This window comes from Podarcis vaucheri (genome assembly GCF_965113315.1).
Source record: "Podarcis vaucheri genome assembly, chromosome: 13".
NCBI classification, from domain to species: Eukaryota; Metazoa; Chordata; class Lepidosauria; order Squamata; family Lacertidae; genus Podarcis; species Podarcis vaucheri.
In genome coordinates this window covers 15,802,605-15,829,024 of record NC_138751.1, presented here as the reverse complement: position 1 = coordinate 15,829,024, position 26,420 = coordinate 15,802,605, and the positions used below count along the sequence as shown (strand labels likewise).

General features: G+C 47.5%; 1 protein-coding gene across 5 annotated transcripts in view; it reads right to left on the bottom strand.

Annotated features, from left to right (window-relative positions):
* The window catches only part of HSD3B7 (hydroxy-delta-5-steroid dehydrogenase, 3 beta- and steroid delta-isomerase 7), a 51,577-nt gene that overhangs the window by 3,281 nt on the left and 21,876 nt on the right, over positions 1–26,420 (bottom strand). For 2 of the 5 annotated variants that reach the window (XM_082196204.1, XM_082196206.1), the window contains 5 exons: positions 18,408–18,578; positions 8,631–8,774; positions 4,040–4,148; positions 1,876–1,975; positions 421–583 (listed from right to left, as the gene is read on the bottom strand). In XM_082196204.1, coding sequence (XP_082052330.1) covers positions 421–583; positions 1,876–1,975; positions 4,040–4,148; positions 8,631–8,774; positions 18,408–18,578 — 687 coding nt within the window. Of the gene's footprint in view, positions 1–420; positions 584–1,875; positions 1,976–4,039; positions 4,149–8,630; positions 8,775–18,407; positions 18,579–20,130; positions 20,276–26,420 lie in introns of those variants that run through there. The other 3 variants (XM_082196205.1, XM_082196208.1, XM_082196207.1) reach the window with 2 other exon arrangements.

Sequence of the window (26,420 nt, the reverse complement as noted above, 5' to 3'; positions counted from 1 at the left end):
AGGGATCTTCTTTCAAGAAAACCACTTTTTTAAACACATTTTCTCCTTGTGAGCCAATCGCCCTCTAGCAGAGGTTAGCAAACTAATAAAAAGCAGGCCCAGGAATGGCCACGTTGCCCTTCAAATGCTTACACAAATTAATTTACAAATCCCCATTGTAGTTTATCTGTTGCTCTTGGAAAAGGAATTCAAGAGGTCCGACTGCTAAACATTAATACACAGGCTCTGGTGTTCTTGATTTGCTTTAGTCATGGGTAAAGAAGCAAAGCATTCCAGGAGGGAAAGATTATTTGTTTTGATAAAAAGCAGCAACACCATCTTGCTTCTCTGGGGCTTTGGCTATAAAGGACACAAAGGCATCTAAAGTTTGTGGTGACATCGGAGTTCAAGAATGGCGCACAGCGTGCATGCGAGACTTACCAACATAGACCCTGCCATGCTCAGTGGAGACTGGGACGGCTCGGATAAGACACTTTTTGGTGCTCAGCCCTTTCTCGTAAAACTGTTTCATCAGTGGGTGGTGCTCCCCATAGATGCCAGTCGGCCGGAGAGCACAAGTGACCAGCTGCTTCCCTCCTTCCACCTGGTGGCACAGAAGAGGAGGTGGAGAAAACCCGTTAGCTTCCCCTGCCACCAAGGACCTGGCTCCCTTCCCACACCCCACACCCCACTGTAACGCATGTGGGGTAGAGGAGCCTCCGGGTGGTCAAGCATTTTGCTGGAGGGATTCAAGTTGAGGTATGGGGATCAAAGGGCTCTGTCTCCCCTAGCTGCAACAAACCCACTCTGGAAAAAAGAAACTTGACTTTTTAAGCAGTTTGGAAGGTGCAGAGTGAGCGAATGACTAGGTAAAAGGTAAAGGGACCCCAGACCATTAGGTCCAGTCGTGACCGACTCTGGGGTTGCGGCGCTCATCTCACTTTATTGGCCAGCATGACTAAGCCGCTTCTGGCGAACCAGAGCAGTGCACAGAAACGCCGTTTACCTTCCTGACGGAGCGGTGCATATTTATCTACTTGCACTTTGACATGCTTTCGAACTGCTAGGTTGGCAGGAGCAGGGACCAAGCAACAGGAGCTCACCCCGTCGCGGGGATTCGAACCGCTGACCTTCTGATCGGCAAACCCTAGGCTCAGTGGTTTAACCCATAGCGTCACCCACGTCCCAAGCAAATGACTAACAAGAAGTAAACACCCTGCAAGTGAACCAGGGTGAATGCAGCAGGAATGGTCACAGTCGTATACAAATCAAAACGAGAATGACTAAATAACGCTACCACACAGGATTATCAGAAAGATAAGGAAATGCTATGTGCACTCAAGCTCATTAGTGGGTAGAGAGAAAGGGTGGGTTTTAAGAGTGTCGTAAATACACTGAAGAGGGGACATCTTGCTGCACTTTTAAGAGGCCACAAAACTCTTGTAAGAGACTAATTGAGTTATTGGGGCACATAAACATCCATTGGCAGCAGCCTACATCATTACAGTGCTACCTCGGTTTACGAACAGTCCTGTTTATGAACTCCACAAAACCGGAAGTAGTGTTCCAGTTTGTGAACTTTACCTCGATCTACGAACGGAAGCCAAACAGTGGAAGGGCACCGGCAGTGGGAGGCCTCATTAGGGAAAGCACACCTCGATTTAAGTATGGATTTGGTTTAAGAACGGACTTCAGGAACAGATTAAGTACATAAACCGAGGTACCACTGTATATGCATAAATTGTTCTTAGTTGGCCGACAGAGGCGAAGGGTTCATGCCATGGATCTGGGGAAGTGGGTTTTGGCTCTTGAACATTTATGTCCTAATAAATCTGTTAGTCCTTTTAAGGTTCTTTGTTCCATTCGAAACGTGGGCTGAAGGGGAGCCTGACTCACCGCTCGTCCATTGGCTTCGATGACCAACCGCTCAGCCTTGGCTTTGCTAACCGGGTAAGGCTCGGTGTGAACAACCTCATATTTGGTGTCTTCGTTTCCCCTGCAAAGAAGAGGAACATGCCACAGGGAATCAGAACCCAATACTTCAACATAGAGAAAGAGAGCCCAGAAGCCCCACCTGCCAGACCCATCCTTTTCCGTCTCTGCTACAAAATAATGTACCTCAATATACTTCAGTTTTGTTCAATTAACTCCAATGCACTGTGCTATGATGGTACAGAGGCCACTGTCAAGTGCAGGGCAAGGTGCCTGCATCTTAAAAGAGACAGGTAGAAGCAAGAGTATTGTTTCTCCCAGCATTGCAAAAGCACAGTGGGAAACGTTGCAACTTTAATGTGCATTTATTTATACATTTTAATAAATGTGCATTAAAGCTGCAGCATTTCCCAGTTCCTATTGCAAGCTGAAACTTATTACTTGATTATTCCCTCACTTCCTCAACAACAGCAAAATCCCACCCCCTACAAAGACCACCCACCCCAGAATTCCATCATCTCATTCCAGGGAGGCATCTTTTTAGTGCAGCGCATGGACATCACAAGCTTCCTTTTGACTGGTAGGGGTGGGAGAATCCAAGGGAGGTGCTATTGTGTAACCTGGGGGTCCCCCAAATTGGTGCCCTTTGCTCTGCAGGGGGTTGGACTAGATGACCCTCTAGGTCCCTTCCAACTCTACAATTATATGATTCCTCCCTAGTTAATGTTGTTTTTTTAAAATGAGTTTGGCTTTTAGGAATTGCTCAGTTGCAGGCATTTCCTGCTTTTCTGTCTGTGGGTGTAGTTGTTTTGGTGGGTGGGTGTGTTTCATCTGTTTGTTTTGTAGGGGCAGGGGCAGTTTCAGGCATTGCCAGTTTTTCCTCTGTAAAGCCAGCATTCTCTGGTGCCTATGATACATTTTAAGATTTGCAAATGGGCCTCTAAAGGTTGGGAGCTTGGAATCCATGCATGTTTTCAGCACTCTTAGAGAAGGATGGATTATGGGTGCTTAATGTCCCATTCCTTACACACACACATACCAGACAACTGTCTGAGTTTCTCCATTTTCTTTCCTTGCCCCGGGCCAAAATATTCAGCACCGAGACGTTTTGTGTTTACAGACAAAGGAGGCGATTTAATGTTTGCAGACAAGAAACTGCCAATCTCCTGCTTTAGTGGAAGTGGCAATTTAGGCTGCATCCACACGCCATACGTTTAAAGCACATTCAGGGAACTGTGCAAGGCTTAAGAATGGAAGGACAGCCCTGCTGGGTCACTCCAGCATCCTCTTCCCACCATGGCCAGCCTATGGAAAGCCTGAAAGCAGCACCCAAGCACAACACCGTGCTCTCCCCTCTTGCGATTCCCAGAAACTAGCATTCGGAGGTGAACTTCCTCCAGCTGTGGGGGCAGGACATAGCCATTGAGAGCCACCGAGTCTGATCCTCTCTTAAAGCCATCCAAGCTTCTTTCAAAGAATCCTGGGAACTGTGGTTTTCCCTTCACAGAGCTACAATCCCCTGCACCATTAACAGACTACAGTTCCCAGGATCCTTTGGCAGGGGAAGTTTCTTTAAATGCATGGTGCGTGGAGAGTGTTAGAAACAGGAACAAAATATTGCCATGGAGGGAGCGCTGTTATATAGAATATATCTCCATTGCCCATCTCCAGGGTTACCGTTGCTGTGTACATGTGTTGTTGTGGTGTTGCTAGGGAGGGCACGGGGGAAGCCCTTGCACAGGGGAGGAACCGCTGCTGGCCTGGACCAGAGCCAGAGGGAATTCCCTGCTGTGGATATCAGGGCTCTGGGTGTGTATGGGTGTGAGAGAGAACACAAGCGCTTTAGGCACATCGCTTTTTCGAAAGTGCCTCCTAGTGATAGGATGGCTGCAGTTCCCACTGGCTCACAGGGGTGTTGCAAGGTTAAAAAGGGGGCAGGGGGAGAGAACCACCTATAGTTCTGAAAGATGGGTGGGCTTTCTAAAGGCAAAATGAAGTTAGAGGAAGAACTCGCCTGCCCTTAATCACAGACTGAGAAGGAGACACCTCTGTGCTGTGGAAGGGGAAGGACGCCCAGCGTACAGGCAGCCGGGGCAGAGATGCCAGAAGCCCCAGGTGAGGCACGTACCTGAAGAAGGGATCGCCCCTTGCGTTGGGCCCCACCACTTCCATGCTGCTGGTGTAAATCAGGTACTGAGTTCCTTGTGTCACACATGCTTCAATGACGTTCTGGGTTCCTGTGCCAAAATGATAGAAAACAGAAGGGGAGAAAGGAGAGAGAGAGAGAGAGAGAGAGAGAGAGAGAGAGAGAGAGAGAAGACACATAAGCCACACCTCTCGGCCAGCCCAAGAACCCCATGGTGCCCACATAACCGAGGGGCAGAGATCATGGTCCCTTCCAGTTCCCATCATCCCTGACCACTAGAACATGGGTAGGCAAACTAAGGCCCGGGGGCAGGATCCGGCCCAATCACCTTCTAAATCCGGCCCATGGACGGTCCGGGAATCAGCGTGTTTTTACATGAGTAGAATGTGTCCTTTTATTTAAAATGCATCTCTGGGTTATTTGTGGGGCATAGGAATTCGTTCATTTTTTTTTTTATTTTTCAAAATATAGTCCGGCCCCCCCACAAGGTCTGAGGGACAGTGGACCAGCCCCTTGCAGAAAAGGTTTGCTGATCCCTGCTCTAGACCATGCTGGAAACCCTGACAACCGAAAGCACGCCTTGGTTTAAGAATGGACTTCCGAAGCGGATTAAGTTCGTAAACCAAGGTACCACTGTACTAGAAACTTGTTTTTAAAAATAAAAAAGCAAGCTAAGGTTTTCAGCTTTTATCGATTCCATGCCTGTACGATGTCAACTACAGATGTACAGAGTGGGTTTATCAGTGGCAGCAGTATACTTCTGAGTACAAAATGCTGGGCAACGGCAAGGGGAGCGGACCCTTGCCTTCCTGTCCCAGGGTGGGGGGTGGGGGGCTTCCTGGAAGCATCCGGCTGGCCACTGTGGGAGATGGTACTCTGCAGCTCTTTAGAGAGATCTGGCAAGGCTCTTCCAATGTCCTAACTGCATCCCCTGAGACAGCGACTGACTGCAGACAGCAAGGGAAGGGCATTTTGGTCGCCCCTGCTGGAAGGCAATCAGAGTAGTGGGACTGTGGGTGGAAATATCAGAGGGTTTTTGGAACCAGGATTCAGTGGCTTGGGGCAGGTTGGGAGTTGGGGGTCCTGGGGGAAGAGAGAGACACAGTGGTGTGTCCCGGGTCCCTATAACTCAACCACTGTCCTAGGAAGCGTACCAAATCAGACAGTTGGTGCATCTAGTTCAGGACTGCCCGCAGTGACTTCCCAGGGTTTTCAGAGACCTGCCGCCACCACAGAGCTTCTCAATGAGGTCCCTTGAGAGCTGGTGTTGGGAAGGGAAGGGATGCTGGGATGTGGACCCTCTTCTGTTAAGAGCCAACATGGTGTCACGGTGAGAAGGTCAGGCTAGAACAATGTCAGGCTAGAACACCCAGCCGTGAAACCCCATTAGCCGGCCTCGAGCCAGTCAGCGACTTGGTAAACCAGGGGCACACCTTGGTGACAAGCTTGCGGTTTGTTGGTAGCGAGACAAACCACAACCCTGTGTTTCCACACAACATGGTGCCAAACCATGGCTCTGCTCCAGGTAGCACACAGGACGCAGAACCAGAGGAGGAGCAAAGCAGCTGCGGCTTTCTTTCCAAGCACAGCGGTACCTCAGTTTACGAACTTAATCCGTTCCGGAAGTCCGTTCTTAAACCCAGGCACGCTTTCCCTAATGAGGCCTCCCGCCGCCAGTGCCCTTCCACCATTTGTAGACCGTTGTTCAGCTTCCGTTTGTAGACTGAGGTAAAGTTTGCAAACCAGAACACTACTCCCGGTTTTGCGGAGTTCGTAAACCGAATACAGTGGTACCTCTGGTTAAATACTTAATTCGTTCCGGAGGTCCGTTCTTAACCTGAAACTGTTCTTAACCTGAAGCACCACTTTAGCTAATGGGGCCTCCCGCGGCTGCCACGCCACCGCCACACGATTTCTGTTCTCATCCTGAAGCAAAGTTCTTAACCCGAGGTACTATTTCTGGGTTAGCAGAGTGTGTAACCTGAAGCGTATGTAACCCGAGGTACCACTGTAGTTCGTAAACAGGACTGTTCGTAAACCGAGGTAGCACTGTACCTTAACACTAGCTCATTCTCGCTAAGCCACAGTGTGGCTTGGCCTTATGTGTGGCATGAAGCTAGCCTGTCTCAGTCCAACCTGCCTCAGAGGGTTGTTGTACAGATAAAAGAAGGCTGCGGGGGAGAGAAATACAACAAATCATCTGGAAAACAAGACCAACCTAGCCCCAACCCTGGTTCTCAACCCATCCTCTTCCAGAATACCTGACAGTTGTGTAAGGGGATCAACCCACTTTCTGTTGTGCAATAACAAGCACCTGTTTCAGCCTGTGAGAGAAAATGTTGAAATATATAGAGACTTGGCCTTTGCATCTCATGTAGTGGCAGGAATTTCATCCCAAACTTCACAGGCCCTCCCTGCCGGCCTCTTTACTCCCTGGCAAATGCGGCGGACGTTCATAAATTAAAAGGAATGCCCACACATGGACGTTATTATCCTTGTTCCTGACTCATCTCTGCCTTGGTCGGTTTTACATCAGTAACTGACAGAGGGTTTTTCCCAAAAACCTCAAAACCCTTTCCCAAACAAACAAACAAACAAACAAACACTCCACCCCAAAAGGAGCCACTTTCGGGCCATGGAGTCAGAACCAGTTATTAAAGTTTGGTGGAATAGGAAGGTCTGACAGGACAGGACAAAGCTTTTCCTCTTACGCTGCCAGAAGGAAAGGATGAGTGATGGTGCTTTAAAAAACGTGGCAATCCATTCCTGTTGTTTCCTTTCCAGACGCCCTCAGCCAGGAGCATCTGACGTAAAGCCAAAGGGGGGGAAATGGAAGGAGCATCTCAGCTCAGGGGCTGACCTGCTCATGTACCACCCAATTGCCGCGGAGATGAGAGGGAAGGACATGGGATTCTGCCTTCTATCAAGTCAGACCAAGGTGGGGGGGGGGGTGGAGGGGAACCTTGGTTTTAGCAGGGATTTCCATGTGAACCCCTTCCTCAATCCAGGATTTAACGCCTGATGAGTAGCTGATGGGTGAGGATTAAATCTTGCTCCCAGAAGGATTTAACCCCCCTGACAAGCGGGGAGTATAATCCTGCTGCCTTGGCTACATGCCCATGTTCCCTGTTGGGAATGGGTGTGCATAGCCAACGCAGGATTTAACCTCACAGGCCGTGCTTCCCAGCTAGGCTTGATCCCCTGCCTGTGGCGCCAGGGCTCAGCCTCTGAAAAAAGATGAAGCTGCAATAATGGTAAGAGGGTATCTGAGCATACACAGAGGGAAACTGCCTCTCCCCTTAAGTAACCAGAGTCTGTTCTTCAGCCTCCGGGATGTGGGGCAGGAGACCCACATGAGATAGTGGCTTCCTGAACCTGGAAACACTCATCCTTGACCACTGGTCCTGCTAGCTAGGGATGATGGGAGTTGTAGTCCAAAAACAGCTGAAGACCCACATTTGGGAAACCCTGCTTTAGGGCAAGGCTGGGGAACCTGCAAGCCTGGCATGTATTGCTGGAGTCCAGCTACCAGCATTCCTGTCCATTGGCCAGGCTAGCTGAGGCTGATGGGAGTTGGAGTCCAGCAACTGCTGGAGAGCCACAGGGTCTCCCAAGCCTACTTTAGAGGAATTAGCCAGCTAGTTCTTGGAAAGGCTTAACAGCACTGTTTCAGAGAAATCTTTCTGTTTTCCTTCTGTATACAGCAAGGCTAATTTCCCAGTTGTAATATTTTCCTTTCCATTGCAATTTTATTTAGCAATTCTTATTACGTTTTTCACAGAACAGTCTTCAACCACCCCCGCCAGCCTCCTGAAAAACAGATTTATTAACTTGGCAAAAGCTGGCGTTGCTCCCTTCAAAATATTTGGCTTTTATCTTCTAGAAAGACAGGCTGAAATATTAGCACTTCCCATCAAGCGATTCTTAAAAATCCAGACCTTTCCTTGGTAACGTGGGAGGGTAAGAAGAGCCCTGCCGTGTCAGGTCAAGGCTGGATGACAATACATTGTTGTATGCTTGGCCCCAGCACCTCTTGGTTTGGAAATGAAGGCCTTCTTCTGGAACGTGGCCTGCTTCACTGGCTTGAGCAACCTCCCCAGCCACCTTTCTGACAAGTAGCTTTGCCCATCTTGCTTTCCTCATAACACTAAACCGTGGTTTATGAGACTGTTTGTTACAGCATGGCTTATTATTATGTGGAAACCCTGCCAGAAGCTTACCTATGGTTTCCTTGTTGCCAACAAACCACAGTCTGAAACCATGGCTTGTTTTGCTATAACTACAGCCTGGCGTTATATTGAAACCCAGCACCATTCCCTTAGCCATGGTTTGTTGAAGTCACCCTGGACACTCACTAAACTCCACAAGACAAGAACAAAACAAATGTTGGAGAAACAAGCCATGGTTTGTTTGACAAACTCACGGTTAACTCATGATTTGTGAAACAAACCATAGCTTAGCATTATGTGTGAACCAGGCCGTTGTGGTGCTCTCCTTGGTCCTGTAATGGGCAGGGTGACTTCCTCTGGACCATGGAGGAAAGAGGCTGAAGGGGTAGTCTTTCAATTCCTACCTTGAACGTTGACCGCAATGATCTTTTCAGGTGAGACTCTTCCCCAAACATCCACCAGGCTGGCAGTGTGGATGACCAGGTGGACTCCTTTCATGGCTGCCTTCACATCCTCCAGGTTGCTGATGTCGCCCTGGATCAGAGTCACTTCGTTTTTGAGAACGGAGAGAGAGAGAGAGAGAGAGAGAGAGAGAGAGAGAGAGAGAGAGAGAGGTGAGTTGGGACTTTCGGTTGCTACCTGGGTCAGAGAGAAAAGGCGGTAGCAGGGAACCGGGGACAAATCCATCAACCCCAAAAACCCATGCAATCAAGTCTACCTTGGTTTCTTAATTAGGAAAGAACTTACTAAACACAAACAGGTCCACGTCTCTCCCCTTCTCATCTTCCTCCCTGCCCCCAACAGAGGGAGGAGAAGCAAGGTGGCATCAGGGACCCTACAGGACTTTGTGCTTCTAGCCCTGCCCATATGAACGATTGGAAAATCATTGAGAGCCACAGCTGTCCTTATGCATGTCCCAAATAGAAACATTGGGGGCTGCCTGGAGGCTACAGGGATCTTCTACACATGCAAAGCATATCGTTGGATGCAAAACCGGAGCTTGGGAACAGCGATGTGTTTCAGCAATTTGCCTCTGGGCAAATTTCTATTTTGATTTGCATCACTGAATTCAGGAGGGGATTCAGTTGTGTGCTGAAGGCAAACCTTCCCACTTCCACCCTGTGGCAATACCGAGGCATTCCTGCATACTGAATGAGTTGAGACAGCTTAGGAGAATCTTCCTTATGAGTGATAAGCACCGCAAGTGGCAGGCTGTTGAGAAAGAACAAAGCCAAATACCTGGTTATGTAATTAAATGCCTCATCCCAGAAAGAGGGTTGGGCGGATGAGTTAATTTCTGTTTCTCTTTCTCATTTTCCACATCTTGGTGCTTAGCTCTCATCATTCCCACATTGGTTTGTGGACATATTTATTATTTAAGTCCTCATGAAAACTAAACAGTGTTTTTATTGCTATCTTCTCAGTTCCCAAGATGCACTCCTCCACTGTCTCCCGAGACAGACAACTAAAGCCTCCTAATATACCCCTTTGATATGGAATAATATACACATCTTTATAAAGCAACTTCCCCTAACATAATGCATTTTGCATGTCATTCTGATTAATATATGTGTACCTTAACATCCACATATTTGTACACATTACTTGGCTGGAAAACTGCCCTGCAAAATTTGGAGAGGTGTGAATTTCAAGCGGTGGCTGGGCTTCGGTTTGCACATTGTTTTAGAAAGTGTGAATTAAGCAGTTTTGCCTTTAAATGCAAACTGAATCTAATTCCTCCCCACCCCTTCCTAGAAATAGCACTGTCTTTTGTCCAGGCAAAGCTGGGGGGGGGGGGCGGGTAGAAACCACACCGTCACCACTGTCACCACTTGGCACCATTCTCTGCTGCCCCACGTTTCCTAGAGAGAATAACACGGAGAAGAGAAAATGCAAGAAATTGCAGACCCACTCTCAGCTCAAAAGGTCTCCTCTGCACTTGGACACCCAGAAGGGTATACTTTCTAGAAACAACACCCCCCCACAAGGCCCATATTTAGCTGCCCCATAACATGGGACATACTCCACTTCCTTACTTACTGTGCCCACCTATTGAGTGAGGAACATATTCAACATTTCAACAGGAAGTCAAAGTCAGGCATGGCATAAGATAGACTTCTTGCTGGCTTTACAATTTGCATCAAAGTCATGCCTTCTTAAGGAGCCAAAAATTAAGTTAGCCACCAAACTACCTTCCTTGCATACCTCAGGCATTCTTTACTTTTGCTTTCACACACAAAAAGCATCACATAATATGTGCAGCCTGTCCTGGCTTATACATTTAAAATAAAAAGAAGGGAGGTTTTAAATATATATATGGGGGAGGGGGGGGGTGTTCTTGATGTCACAAGTGTTAGCCAATCAGCCACACAATTGGATTAGCACTAAGATAATAAGGTATTGTTTGAAACACTTCTGCCTCTCCCTTTGTTTCAGCACAGCAAGGTCATCATTTAAGCAAATGTAACAAAGGATTACAAAAACATCCTGGGCTTAATGTTGTTGTCAAGTTTTCCTTGGAACAAGAAACTGTGTTGTTTGAGCCATCGGCCCCTCTCACAACCACTTTTGTTTTGTCTAGTTTTAGGAGCAGTTTTTAAAAATGCCACAAAGACAGCCTTGGTCACACTGAAGGGACATGTGGACGGGGCTTGTCACAGAAAGCTTAGAGGACATACCAGTCAAGAATTCTATTTGGAAAATTGACAGACCACCAAACATTAGCAAATATCCTAGCGGTGTAGAACAATTTAAAAAATAAATGAATACAAGAAGACAGATGAGAACAGTTTCACAAAGAAATCTGATGCTGTACATCAGCCAACTCATCCTTCTGGAAAAGCCGTTTGCAGTTAGAGGGCAGCCACTTGCGAGAAAAAAATGGGATGTCCTGGTTTTGCCAAGACACTTGCGGTGTATGCCGTGTGATATGACATTATATCTTAAACGCAACAGCTATTATGGCTATTGTCACCTTCAAGATCCACTTGCTTCTCAGGGTAACCACCACAGGATGGAAAGCGAACTTTGATGTTCTTTCCTGGGCAGCTGGTTTTATCCGTGACAATTTTTGAAGCCTTGCAACAGGTCTGAGAGATGTGGCAGGCAGGGAGAACAGGAAGGAACAGGATCAAATGGGTTACACCAAGTTCACCAAGTGCCTCCCTCTCTTTCTCTCCTGCATTTCATAGGCAGGAAACCCTCTCAGGAAATCCTGCCATGATGGCATCTGCTGCGAAACACCTGCCAGGAATGAATGGTCAGGGCACCCGTCGCCCTTCCTGTCCCCAGCAACCTGCTTGCCCACTCACCCAGGGACCTTGGGGCCTTGCAGTTCACTCCCGTCTGCCTCCCTTTACGTCATGTGGGGCCTTGACAGGAGGCAGTTTCCCGCTTCTCCGCTTCTTCCTGCCCAGATGCTTTCTGGCCGCCTGTCACTTAGCTGGCTGTCAAAATCATTTTCCCTTCTAAATGTGGTGCTGGAAACTCAATTCTCTGGAACTTGAAAGAGCCATTACCAAGGAGAGGTCACCAGGAGGCATCCGGGAAGGGACTAGAGTCATATTCCCACCCTTCCCAGTTATTTATTTATACCCAACTCTTTTTATTCTTATTTTATTTTTATTTTTGGGAGGAGAAGGCGCTCCGAGTGGCTCCAGCAGAGCTCCTAAGCTGTCGCCCACCCTGGCAACCACCAGACCGAAGCTTGCTTCGCATTAGCAGCATCAAAGCTTCTCTGGGTATTCCCTGGCCCCCAGGATGTTGGGCAATGGCTCCTCATGTGACGAAACGTCTCCTATATACCAAGACAATTCCACACACGGTGAAGCGTTTGTTTCATTGCAGGAACAAATATCCATGTTCCTCACTGGCTTCTTGAGCAAAGCAAAAGTTGTGGCCCTGGTTCACTCCCTCCTCACTCAGTTCTGGTCACAAAGACTGGAGCAAGTAGCACCTGGCAATGGGAAATGCCTCAGCCCCTATTACTTAAAGTAGCTGCTTGCAAATTAATATTCTTGCAAGGTACCACTTTCTTTCTAGCCCTTTCCCCTTTAAATTGGCAGAAGGCCAGATTTAGCCCAAGGATTCCCAGTTGCTAATCCACTGCACATATCAGATACACCCTAGCTTTTTTCTTTCCCAATAAAGAGGAAAATGTGGCACGTGAATCATCTCTTAGGTCCCAGCTGCACTACACATTCAAGGTAGCATCATGACACTGTAAATAGTCATGGCTTCCCAACAAAGAACCCTGGGAACTGTAGTGCTGAGAGTTGTAGCTTGTTGAAGGTGCCGAAGAGTTCCCCTCAGAGAGTGACAATTCCCAGAGCGGCCCTCTTGTCAAGGAATTCAAAAGAGCTGTAACTCTGTGGGCCTCCAAACAACTATCAGCACCCTTAACAAACTACAGTTCCCAAGATTGTTTGGGGGAAGCCACAACTGTTTAAAGTGGGATGACACTGCTTTGAAATGAATAGTGCAGATGAGGCCTTAGCGGGAAAGGAAAATAAACTCTTGCACATGTTCACAGAAGTCTCCTCTTTATTCCTATCACTTTCATGTACCATAAACGACCCCTAGCTTTGTTGACATCCACGGAAACTCACATTTTCTCCCTACAGACGCCTTGTGAATGGCCTTAGCAGATTCCGCGCCCCCCCCATCCCCTTCACTTTAGCAAGACCACTTTTTACAGGTATAATAAGCAGCAACCTGCTTGGAAGAAGGCAGATGGGGCTCACCACCAGGGAGGGGTTGGGACTCCCTCCCACAAAGAGCTTGCCAAAGCAGAGAAGCAAGGCCATGCAACTTCACCAACTTTTGGTATTGACTCCCACTGCCCACACCTCATCAGGAGGGACATTTTGCTTGTACAGTGGTGCCTCGCAAGACGAAATTAATCCGTTCCGCGAGTCTCTTCGTCTTGCGGTTTTTTTGCCTTGCGAAGCACGGCTATTAGCGGCTTAGCAGCTATTAATGGCTTAGAGGCTATTAACAGCTTAGCGGCTTTAAGAAAAAAGAAACAAACTCGCAAGAACTCACAAGACGTTTCGTCTTACGAAGCAAGCCCATAGGGAAATTCGTCTTGCGGAACGACTCAAAAAATGGAAAACTCTTTCGTCTTGCACGTTTTTGGTCTTGCGAGGTACCACTGTATTAAAGGTAAAGGTAAAGGGACCCCTGACCATTAGGTCCAGTCGTGGCCGACTCTGGGGTTGCGGCACTCATCTCGCTTTATTGGCCGAGGGAGCTGGCGTACAGCTTCCGGGTCATGTGGCCAGGATGACTAAGCCGCTTCTGGCGAACCAGAGCAGCGCACGAAAACGCCGTTTACCTTCCCGCCGGAGCGGTACCTATTTATCTATTTGCACTTTGACGTGCTTTCGAACTGCTAGGTTGGCAGGAGCAGGGACCGAGCAACAGGAGCTCACCGCATCGCGGGGATTCGAACCACCAACCTTCTGATCAGCAAGTCCTAGGCTCTGTGGTTTAAGCCACAGCGCCATCCGCGTCCCTATTATTAACTATTGGCAAAACATGCCCTTGACTCTGCAGCTAGCCTCTTTTTTTCTCCCCAGAACACCACCTTCCCTTGGTTAAACTGCATCCTTGCCGCTAGAAACCGGTGAAACTCCATTGTCCCGTTGCTTCCTCAAATCAAATCAGATGTGCTTTCAAGGTCAGGCCTTGTTTACCCTGGACTGAAACCAGCACAGAAGAGACCTTGGACACAGAAGAATATGAGGCCGAGGTTGCTACTGGGCTTCTCTCGGGGAGAAATCCCCAGGCAAGCCTTTCTTTCCCTCCACCCCACCCCACCCCCTCTCCCGCTTCTCAATTGCTGTTTCTCAGATTCCTGTTTTTGCCCTGCTGCTTGCTACTGAGTGCTATTTGCAAAGAGATTTTGGCAGCGCACGCGAGCTCCGCCAAAGGACACGGGCCAGGCACGAGGCAAAGAGAGCGAATTGCAACCAGCTGGAGTGGACGGCGTTTGGCTCATCTGCCCCTCCACAGCCAAGGCTGGCTGCGTACCGTTCGCTGCGCAGCCAAACAACGGGACTGGGAGCACGCTCTCGCACGGAGGTCCATGCTCGGAAAAAACACTTCCATGTGTGGGTGTGGTCTTCTTGAACCCTGCCAACAAACCCCCTCATTTTTGGGGTGGAGGGGGGGCAGGAATAAACCATTGCCACCACACCCTCTGCATCTTGCAGGGAACAGCTTTGAAGGTCAACAGCGAGCTGCACACCACACATGGGGGAAATGGGCCTGTACCAGTTGAATCAACGCGAGGGAATGGAGTGTTATGTTGGCCCTATCCTGCCCTCCAAAGCTTCCTCCCCGAGAACCGCACAGGCACATTTTCTCACCACATGTTGGCTGGCTTCCTGGCCGGTTGTTCCAGGGAGAGAACTACTCACGGGCTGGATGCTGCAGCCCGCAAGTTGTAGCATCTCAGAGCATCGCCTCCATTTTGCTCTCAGGAACTTTCCCTTCCTTTCGTGACCATTGCTCGCACCCACAAAAGGATTTCCAGAGGGGTACAAAAGATGCAGCTTCCTGCCTCAGGACCTTTATTTGCTTCCAAACTGGTTGCTTTATTATAGCAGGGAAAAGTTAGCCCTCTTCATGTCATTGGGGACTCCCAACTCCCAGCAGGCTGAGCCAGCATGCCCAATGGTCAGGGAAGATGGGAGCTGCAGTCCAGCAACATGAAGAGAGTCAAGGGTCCCGATTATAGGGAGGGATACACCAACCCTTTAAAAGGGTGAAATTTATACTTTTTAGCTGGTTTTCTTGCATAATATTTTACTTTCCTGATGCTTAGAGGATATTTTGTTTAGTCCTGCTATGTTTTCCATGAATTTCCCTTGTGTTTTCACATGTAATGTTTGATACTAAAAAAAAAAAAATGCTCTGTTTAGCTGTTGATTGTGTTTTATGGAATGTATAAATTTCTGGCATTTTATCTAGTTGCATTTAGCCTAAGTTGTAAAGGACTTTGTTTTAAAGCTGTAAAGAGTTTTTGTTTCGAATTTAAGCAGTGTGTACAAATTGTCATCAATCAATCAATCAATCAATCAATCAATACATTCATTCTGATTCCCAGGATAGTTTAAATTAAGGCTGCTTTATGTTTAGCTCTATCTTACAAAGGCTATTTGTTTTAAACCAAAGCTTTTTCTTTTCTTTTCTTTTCTTTTCTTTTCTGTAAGCTAACTTTTAAACTTTTAGATTTGAAAGGCGGGACATAATTTTTTTAAAATCAAGTAAAGATGAGCAATTCTTCTTCTCCCCCACCCTCCTCTGGCCATCTATGTTTGTGTTCTGCACCCTCCCAAACTCAGCTGCTGTTAACCCAGTAACACCAAAGTGTAAAAACATTCACAGATGGAGCTGCAACTTTTAAAAACACACTTGCTTGGGTAGAGAGATGCAAAAGCAGACCTTTAACAGCTGTGTAAAACAACAACAACAATTAAAGGTGCATTAGTCCCATGTTTCACCAGGCCATCCTTACTCATGAGTAAGCCTCATTGAACACTGTAGGATTTGACTGCCAAGCAAGCAAACATAAGACTGCTCTGAAACATGTGAATTAGATGCTAAGGACTGGGGGGAAAAAGAGACAGACTTATTGTGCTATTGGCTGCCATCCACATTCCTAGGGTTTCTAGCTGCTAAGTTCCAACATTCTTGTGGAGACTACTCATTTTTTACTTGGAGGGGAAAATGTGTTTTTAAAGGTCACACACCTTCAGACCTTGAAACATATGAGTCCTTTTAGACACCGGGGCGGAGGGGAGGGCTACCGACCAAGAAAAATGAATAAAACTTAGCGCTACATGGGCTGATTTCTGTGAAACTCTCTCAGGTGGACAAAGGTTGCCAAGATGGAAAATATTTCAGCCTCCTGTTTATATAACCAGGGAAATAAATGCTAAGCTGGGGCTCAACTGGGAAACCTGCCTTAGAAGCCAAGGACGTCTAAAGAAGATAACTGTGGCCAGTTTTGAAACTCCACCAATTTTCAGGGACACAGTTGGGCTTTTCAGAAAGTTAGCTTTTTAGTCCCCGCCACACTCAGATGTGGGGAACCTTTGGTGCTCCAGATGTTGATGAACTACAAATCCCATCAGCCCCAGCAAGCACAGCAGGGGCATGGGATGGTGCCAGTTTCAGTTCACAGCAGCTCTAACACGTCATGGGTCCCTTTCATACCTCACCTTTAGGGCACCTTCAGAGGACTTTATTCCAGCATTCATCTATATTTAATTGCACAGAGCTGATACAGCAGGTGCTGTCATTGTTGTTGACCCACCTTCACCATAATGTACCAGGGCAAGTTACAGCAATTTTAAAATTCAACACTGAAAACAGTTCAAAACAAGTTGCAGCCACAGGTATACAGCGGGACCATATATATCTCAAGTATCCAAGTCCAGTCTTTACTGAGCATTCGTTCTGATTTGTTTGTGGGGAGGTTATATGACAGTCAGATTTTATCCTAATTTCTTTGTGCGGTGGTTACTAGCCTTCCCACTAATCAATCATTTATCTCACGCTTCTTAGCCACTTTCCCCATTGCTTTCTTAACCACGAGAATTGTAAAAAAGGGGACTTATTGCCAGTGGCGTAGCGTGGGGGGTGCCAGGGGTGCCGGCCGCACCGGGCGCAACATTTGGGGGGCGCGTTTGGCCGGCCCTCCTCGAGGAAGCAGGAACCCCACTGTCCTCGGACCTCCTCCGAAGCCTGGCGGTGGGGCGGAGAGACCTTCTCCCCGCGCCAGCCTTCGGATGGCTGTCCTGAAGACTTGTGGTGGGAGCAGTGGCGTAGCGTGGGGGTGGAGGGGGGGCCTGCCGCACCTGGCGCAACATCTGGGGGGGCGCGGAAGAGACTCGAGTGCTAAAATCCACGGGTTAGGGGGCGCAAATTACTTGCCTTGCCCCGGGTGCTGAGAACCCACGCTACGCCACTGCTTGTTGCACCAGGGCTCTTTAAGCCACTTTAATTCTGCGAATGTAAATTTCCTAGAAATACTGACAGTGGAGGTGATCCTACTACCTCCCACCAGCAGTAATGCAAGTGGGGTAAGCAAACAAAACACAAGAGGCAGCTATGCTGATATCATAATGATGTTGGTGGCCAAACCAGGGCCAGTGGAACCTGGGGTTTCTCCAACATTTGGAAGCAGTGAGCATTTAGGGGTGCCAAGATATGGATGACCTCACTGGCAGAACCTCCAAGCGTCCCTATTTCCAGGGACAGTCTGGGATTTACAGAACCCATCCCGGTTTCTGATTTGATCCCGTTTTTCCTTAGGACGTCCCTATTTTCATCGGAGAAATGTTGGAAGGTGTGGCATTAGGCGACCACCCCCCAAGCCAAGGAGATAAGTAACTATACAACCTTCAGAAGACATCTGAAGGCAGCCCTGCATAGAGACGTTTTTTTAGTGTTTTTATATAATTTGGAAGCTACCCAGAGTGTCTGGGGCAACCCAATCAGATGGGCATTGTACAAATAACGTTGTTGTTGTTGTTGTTGTTGTTGTTGTTGTTGTTGTTGTTGTGTAATAGGTAAAGGGAACCCTGACATTTAAGTCCAGTCGTGAACAACTCTGGGGTTGCAGAGCTCATCTCGCTTTACAGGCCAAGAGAGCCGGCATTTGTCCGCTTCCACAGACAGTTTTCCGGATCAAGTGGCCGGCATGAAGAAGCCACTTCTGGCAAAGCCAGAGCAGCACATGGAAACCCAGTTTACCTTCCCACCGGAGTGGTACCTATTTATCTACTTGCACTTTGACGTGCTTTCAAACTGCTAGGTTGGCAGGAGCTGGGATCGAGCAACGGGAGCTCACCCCGTCGTGGGGATTTGAACCGCCGGCCTTCTGATCAGCAAGCCCAAGAGGCTCAGTGGTTTAGATCACAGCACCACCCGCATCCCTTTCTGTTATGGAATAGGACGCCCCTAATTTCATTCAAGAAATGTTGGGTGGTACGCTCCAACATCCTCCCCTATAGCCTGTAACGTGGCAAGTTGGGCATTTCTCTGGAGAGATTTTTGGAGACTCTCTCAAAATGTATTTGCCCATTCTGTGCAAGACTCTCAGGGAAGTGGATTCCACACCCAGCAAACCAGACAGACAGACAAGTGACCCAGGGGAATGGGCACCTTACCTCTATCCAGGTGTCGCATGCTTTCATCGAGGTGCAAGTCAAAAACGCGCACTTCTGCAAGGCCAGGCTCCTCCTCCAGAAGCATCTGGACCAGATTTTTCCCCAGAAAACCGCATCCGCCTGTCACAAGGTAGATCTGGTTTTTGCTTGATGACCCCATTTGCCCTGTGAGTGGGAAGAAAAGGATAAAATGTGCTTTCAGTCTGGAGGAACAAAAGAACTGCAGAGTTCTGGAAGGGGTGAGCGAACCGAAGTTGCAAGCTGAGATTCCCCAGCAGTGGTTCAGATAGTACTATTTCTAGAATGCTTAATAGGACTAGGTGCTTCACATAGGGACGTCAAAGAATTTCATCACAAACGGAAAGGGAAGAAAAAATAGCTGCTGCCCACGTTTTCATCCCAGGTCTGGAGCGGAAATCAATCCGACTGACACAATCAGTATTTGCTCAAATTGTTTTTTTAAAGTCCCCAGCCAATATGCAATTAAATACTTGGGGGGGGGGGATAAACAATTATTGTTTTGACATTTCGTTTACACTGAAATGAATGGCGTGGAAATAACTGCACCATTAATTGCTTCAGATTCGTAACTCACGTAATTACCTAAATTACATTAAACAGAGAGGCAGCGAGATGAAGGATGCAGGATTTGTCAGAAACCAAACTTTGGCAGGATGGAAAAAGTGAGGTTGTGACAAAGACAGGTTGGGATGGAAGCTGCTGCCTTCTGACATCCCTGGCTTCACACAGAAAGCAAAAAAAGAAACAGGCTCCACTGCCCTCAGGCTTACGGTCGGTCGAGTGAGGCTTACATGCAGGAGAGAAGGAAAGAAGAGACAGCACACAAAAATAAAAGCGACAGAGGAGACATTGGAAGGCACAGGATCCTTAGAAGGAAGGAAGGCGTTTGCAGAGCAGTTTTTAGGGGCTGCCTCCAACAGAAGAGAAATGCCTTTCCAAATGCACTAAGACACCTGCAGGAGTCTGAAGAACAGATGGGCACGAGACCATCGGCCACAGTTGGACACACACAAAACTGTTCAGAGGCCCCAAGCAGAACCGTCTTTCCTATTGGGCTTACTGGCGCGTTGTGCCAGGGCTCTGGCCTCTCAAGGGCGCCCCAGTGAGTAGGAAAGCTGCGCAGCTTTGCCGGCGGCCTCCCCTTTCCCTGCACGCCCGCCAGCTGCGCCCCGCCAACCATATGGCTTGCGGGCTTGCAGCTTGCCTCCCAAGCCTCCGCAGGAGGAGAGCGATCCCCACAGAGGCTTGGGGAAAGGTCGACAACTCTGGGAAAGGGGGCGGGGGGTGCTGGAGGGATCTTTGAACCACAGTGCCGGATATGCTTAAGACGGCCCTGGCCCCAAGACAGGGTGGAGAACCTCAATGTGGCCCTCAATACCTCACTATCTGGCCCTCAGGACTCTCCAGAGGCCACACCCCCTCCCTGGCCTGCTTTGCAACATCCTTGAGGGTTTTCACCTGGCTGGCCTGCATCCCTGAACTCTGACAATGACTCTTGATGGAGGATGAAGGGTGGGCAGGGGGGAGTGAGTGCAGAAATTAGGTAAAAGGGTACAGTTTCCTTTCATGTGGCCCTGCCGGCCACCAGATGTGGCCCTTGGAAGGCTGTCTAGAAGGGAGAATGCAGCCCTCGGTCGGGAAAAAAGGTTCCCAGTCCCTAATCCAGGATGTTTACAGCTGCGCCCCTACTTCTTGCCATCACCTTTACGGTTCTGCTTTAGCACGTCTCGACTTCAGCTTGAACTGTTAAGCAGGCCAGTTGTTTCCCCTATACCGCAAGATGCACAATTATCGGTCTGGAAAACGGTTGCCCCGGTGATCTATCACAGGTAAGCAAGAGGAGGGTTCTGCAAAATGCCAAAGGGAAGCGGTTTAAGGAAACTCTCGCAGGAGGAATGCTGGAGGGGAAGGGAAGAAATAAGCACAAGCTGTCTCCATTTTGAGAGGGGGGGGTCTTCCTCCCCCTCCTCCGTAGGACAGTGATCAGCTGCAGGGCTTCTGGAGTTTCGTACAGATGTCCCCCTATTAATCTCAGCACCTGTCAAATGGACCATTTGGAAAGGTGTCCTATTTCTGTTTCAACATGCCTGAGAGACACCCCCGAAGCAGCCAGTCACACCTGGTTTGATGCCTTCTAAATGGAGTTTCCCAGAGCGCTTTAACAAGCAATCCCTCTTCCCCCGGGGAACTCTGGAATTTAGCTGTGTGAAGGGAATAGGGATCGGCTAACTAGCCAGTCTCAGCTCCCTTAACAAACTCCAGCTCCCATAACTCTTTGGGGGAAACCACAGCTGTTTAAAGTAGCATGATACGGTTTTAAATGTATAGTGCATGTGCGATCTAATATTCCAATATTAAATTCCCAGCACGAGGCCACAACCAGCACAGTACATTTTAAAATCCTTCTTATAACTCTTTAACAGTCACGGCTTCCCCCTGAAAGAATCTTGGGAACTGAAGTTTGTTAAGGGTGCTGGGAATTGTAGCTCGGGGGGAGGGGGGAATTAAGTTCCCAGGATTATTGGGGAGGAGGGAGCCACGACTGCTATACATGTGCTTTAAAAGTACTGTCTCAGTTAATAGCTGCATAAAGGCCCAAAAAACCAAAACCAAACCAAATAAAATAAAAAAATGCAATCATGATTTTTTGTGGGTGGGGCGGACAAAACCTGGCATTCAGCATTCCGGGGTCCTAGTCACGTTCCTAATGAGTGGTGATAAGAGCAGACAATGTCATGGAATGAGACAGAACTTGCTTTGGCTGTGGGAGTGCAAGATAATAGAAAGAGATCAGCTCAAAGCCGCCACACTTGCGTAGCCAGATTAAGCTTCTCACAACCCCAAACAGCAAATTACTAGGAAATCTGTGATAAGATGACATTGCTGCATTAGCCTCCTTTCCAAGTCTGCTTCCAGCAGATAAGTAAATGCTTTAGAATAAAAACTGCTTGTCATTTCTAACCACTCTCTCAAAGAGAAAGATCAGTTGGATTTATAATGGGCTAGGTTCAGAGTCCCATCCCCCCCGTGGACGTAACACCCTGCCCGCCACCCCACAACTCCCCACAATCTGCTCCAGAGGGTCCCTCAACCTTCCAGAGGAGATTTTGGGGGTGCACAGGGGGAGAAGGGAAGAAATCCCATCTGCACAATCAAAAGTCTATTTCATGCGCGGGATGCTGCAACTGTAATACAGCCCGTCAAGTGAAACAGGGGTCTAAACAAAAGCCATTACCTTACCCCCCCCCCATGGAAAATGTAGCAATTCCCCATTTGCAACTTATTCCAGTTTTTGGTGTGTGCATGGGGTGGGGGGGGCAGAGAGAGGAAAGGCGTGTGCAGCATGGAAGGAGAATCCCAAGGTTTAGAGGCCTGCGCTTGGCACTGCCTTTAAAAGCAGCATATTTTAAAAGCGTTTCAATTTGCTGCCTTTTATACGCTCAGACTTTATATAGAAACACCGCCAGACAAGTCAAAGAGTCACTCTCCTTTTTTAAGCACTGGGACAAAGGCCTTTGGTCTGCATGCCAAGCCCCTTTTAATTGTTTAAAACCGTCTCTTGCTGTCATACATACTAGGGAATATAGGAACCTGCATGAGTCATATTCTTATATGCAGGTTGGGGGAGAGCTTAGACACACCCGCTGCCCTCTCCAGAAGGTGCCCCTCAAAATGAACAGAGGCTTAGTCAGTCCGATAAGCCAAAGATGCAGAAATCAAGACTGCTGCAAGTTTCCCCCTAGGAAACAAGGCCAAATTCATTCAGAAAAGCGGCACAAAAGCAGAGCATTGTTGCAGGTTTGCTGTCCAAGAACCAGCTCTATCACACGGTGGCTTTCCTTTAAAAAGAGAAGGCAGATCAAAGTCTGAGATCTCACAAAAGAACATTGATAGGGTGGGTGGGTGGGTGGGTGGGTGGGTGGTTTTTTTAATGGCCCAGGATGACCATTCACTGCCTCTTTGTTGAGGCCAATTACCGGAAGGCGAGTTTCGATTCACAGATTTCTCAGAAATGTTAGGGTGGGAAAGGTGAAACATCCCACTTTCCTCCAGTAAAAGCATTTGGCAGGCTTGGAAAAGGAGACCTTCCTCCTTGAGGATCTAATGTGGGGTAGTGGATCCGCTCCCTAGTAGGAGTGTCTCTTGCTTGTCTCTGCTAATGGGTCATTTGTGTGCATGCATACACAAAACACAAACACGTATACAGATTCATCTATACAGTGGTACCTTGGAAGTCGGACGGAATCCGTTCTGGAAGTCAGTTCGACTTCCAAAATGTTCGGAAGCCACGGAAGCCGCGTCGGACGTTTGGGTTCCAAAGAACGTCCACAAACTGGAACACTCACTTCCGGGTTAGTGGCATTCGAGAGCCAAAACATTTGACCTGCAAGGCGTTTGCGAACCAAGATATGGCTGTACTGAGTATTGCAAGATGGCATTAAGTCTTCATGGATTTTTTTCTTACAAAGAAACAAAAAACCCAAGTAGCTCGTTCCTTACAAATTACCGCTGCTCGGAGAGTTGGCGTACAACCATTCTGCACAGCTCAACTGAAATACGTTAAATGTGCCAGTTTCAATAGCAAGGGGTGCAGGGGTTTCAAGACTGCTTCGACATCACACCCGTCACAAAAGGCATGTCCAAGAGCTTTTGCTGCCTGAGGCAAATTCAAAATTCGTTCCAGACAACTTATTTATTCAGCATCATCCAGATTTTAAGTCACATGGCTTCCCCCAAAGAATTCTGGGAATTGCAGTTTGTTAAGGGTGCTGGGAACTGTAGCTCTTATAAACAACTCTCCACACCCTTAAAAACTACAGCTCCCAAGAACCTTTGGAGGAAGCCGCAACTGCTAGACGTGGTATATGCTTTGACGGCTAGATTGTGCCCAATCTTTATAGAGCATTCGCTGCAATCTCTTTGCAGGAAAATTGCACAGGGGGCCTTCATCCTGATTTCATCCAGTCTCTGGTCCTACCTGGGACAAGAAGTTGTTGACCACCCTCTGTGTCTCTCTATTGTATTGTTTGCTCTTCCCTCAAGCCAGCAAGACTGGTTTGCATAAGGCAGCCCAGGAATCCTCTCAGGCAGTATATATTCTCCCTGCATATCACAAAGAACCCAAAATCCTAGCATTTATTAATTTCTAGGGTTTAGCCCAAAATCTCTAACAGTGCTTTGCGTTGTCCTCATCAGGGGAATCTACAGAACATGCCAACACCCCTTCTTAGCAATTTATTTTAAAAAACTATAAAGCTATTTGTGCTCATACATTACTGATATTATGTGCTCCTGCTGCAAACATATTTAGAAAAGATTAATCAAGAGTCATTGAAGCCCATATTCCCCAACTAAATTCAAAACAATTAGCCGAAAGAGTTAAGGAACTGGCCAATACAAATGCATTTCTAGAGCAATAAATTATCACAAAACTGCACGATGTAATTAAAATCCATTGAAATAAATAAATAACTCTGCGGTTTGCAGAACGCTTTGAAGGCAATTATTAGTGTGAGCATCAAACCTGTTGAAAGACCATACCTGGGCGAAATCAAAAGACGCAAATACCGGGAGGAAACCCTTTGTAGCAAAATCAAACGAAAGAAGACAGTCGCCTGCTTATTCATTCAGCAGCTAGCATGCTGCAAACTTGAATCGCCTTCTGATCTACCATATGTAGAAGAGCAATTATCCTCAGAATTGACGTGTGAGGGTAAGCGCTAATGGAGTCCCCTATAAATGGCAGCCAAAAGGAAATGAGAAGGAAAGGAAACAAATGTCATGTTGCCGTCAGAAAAATACCACTCATTTCCTGCAATGTCAGGCTTTTCATGCCATGACCAAATATGCCTGGAAGCAGATGGTCAGCACGCAGCCGTCAGAGGGGCAGGTGCGGGGGACACAGTCCCTTCCACACGTCCAGTCTACAATTCCAAATACAGTGGTACCTCGGATTACATATGCTTCAGGTTACAGACTCCGCTAACCCAGAAGTAGTACCTCATGTTGAGTTGTGGGTGAACATATCAGACGACACAGCGATTCTTCAAACAGCTCTTGTTTATTCACAGGCCAGAACAGAACTGAACTGAAGGGTTCAGTCAGCCTGCTTATATAGAGCTCCAGTACAACGTAACTGTAACAATTTTCTAAAACTATCCAATCATTGAACACCACTTTCGATCCCTTATTTGCATAACTATCTACAGTATCCCCCCTGCTGGCCCAGGGTGAGAACTTCAATACATAACACCTTGGGTTAAGAACTTTGCTTCAGGATGAGAACAGAAATCGTGCTCCGGCGGCGCGGCCCCATTAGCTAAAGCAGTACCTCAGGTTAAGAACAGTTTCAGGTTAAGAACAGACCCCCAGAACAAATTAAGTTCTTAACCCGAGGTATCACTGTATGTATAAAGAGCAAGATCAAAGGAAGCTAAAGCTAAACTCCAGATGTAGTTAGACTACTAGCTCCAGCCAATGTGGCCTATGGTCAAGGAATGATGGGCGTTGTCCTCCAAAGATGCTAAGTTGGCTACCCCTGAGCTGGTGAGGTAGCCTTTGAGCAAGAGAGAAGCGGTTAACTAGAGAAGCAGCAGGGAATCTCAGGCCTGTTTGGTTGTTGGTGCTGGTAAAGCACCACACAGGGCTTCCCGGGGGCATCTGCAAACTCCCTTTAGGTCCTGCATCCAACATCATATATTTAACAAAATTTATATAGCGCTAGATTGTAGTAAAAAACCACCTTTTAAGTGGCTTACAATAAATATATCAATAACAGTTAAAAACATTTAAAAATAAATGAAAGCATGTGTTTGTACATATGCTTATGATGTGTGTGTGTGTGTGTGTGTGTGTGTGTGTGTAAGAGTAAAAGAGATCAAAACACATCAGCACCTACACGTTTGAATAGGCTGGCTTAAGCAAAAATGCTATAAGCAGGCATCTGAAAGAGTACAATTAAGACGCCTGTCTGAAATCAAGAGGCAGGAAGTTCCTAAGCTCAGATGCTGCCTGTAGTGGTGATAGATAGGGCAACAGATAAAGGGCAAATGAGCATGGCTTGGGCAAAATGGCCTTCCGGGATTCATGGGGAGGAGTTCTGGCAAGGATAAACAGGGGAGCAATATGTCAGCCTTCCCTAGCCTGGTGCCCTTGCCCCAATGGTTTCAACCACAATTCCCATCATCCCTGACCCATTGGCTCTGCTGGAGCACACCTCACCGTCTTACACTGATATAGACCATCTATACTGACAAGAAGTGGCTATACAGCATTTCAGCCAGGAAATGTCTCCCAGTCCTACGTGGGGATGCCATGAATTGAACCCAGCACCTTCTGGGCACAAAAGCGGATGCTCAACCACTGAGCTACAGCCCTTCCCCCAGGTGGGGAGAAGCTGCAAGATGTGGTCATTTCAGTTGTATTTCTACAGTGATATGATGAGAGCTTTTGCACCTTGTGGCGTGCCATGTATTAAATTTTGAATTTTGCAATTTCTGCTTTTTTAAAGCACCATTCTTCATTGAGGTTGCTGGAGAGCAGCCTATAAGCCTTCTGAATAAAGTTAACTGGAAACCAATGACGTTGGGAGCAATACTGGAGCAAGTTCTTCTTTCCTCTCAGCGAACCACACTTATGAGGCCAACAGCTGCATTTCAAAACACCTGAAAATTTCCAAACACTCTTGGAAAGGCAGACCCACATAGAGTGTGCTGCAGCCATCCATTTAATTTCTGGCAGGGATGAAACATATATCATTTGATTAGAGCAGCCTGTGATGAAATTCATATTGGCTACGGTCCACAGGATTTGCAAATACCTTTTAGTTAAACCTTCAGAAACTGCGAACACTCTGTTGGGTCTCCACTTAGGCAGCTCTTGCAATAATTTTTACCAAGGCATTTCTATGTAGTAACTAAACTTTTACGTTTTTAATTCTCGTGAAAAGCAACTACAGGCCTGATATCACACACTGGTGTATTGTCTAATAGA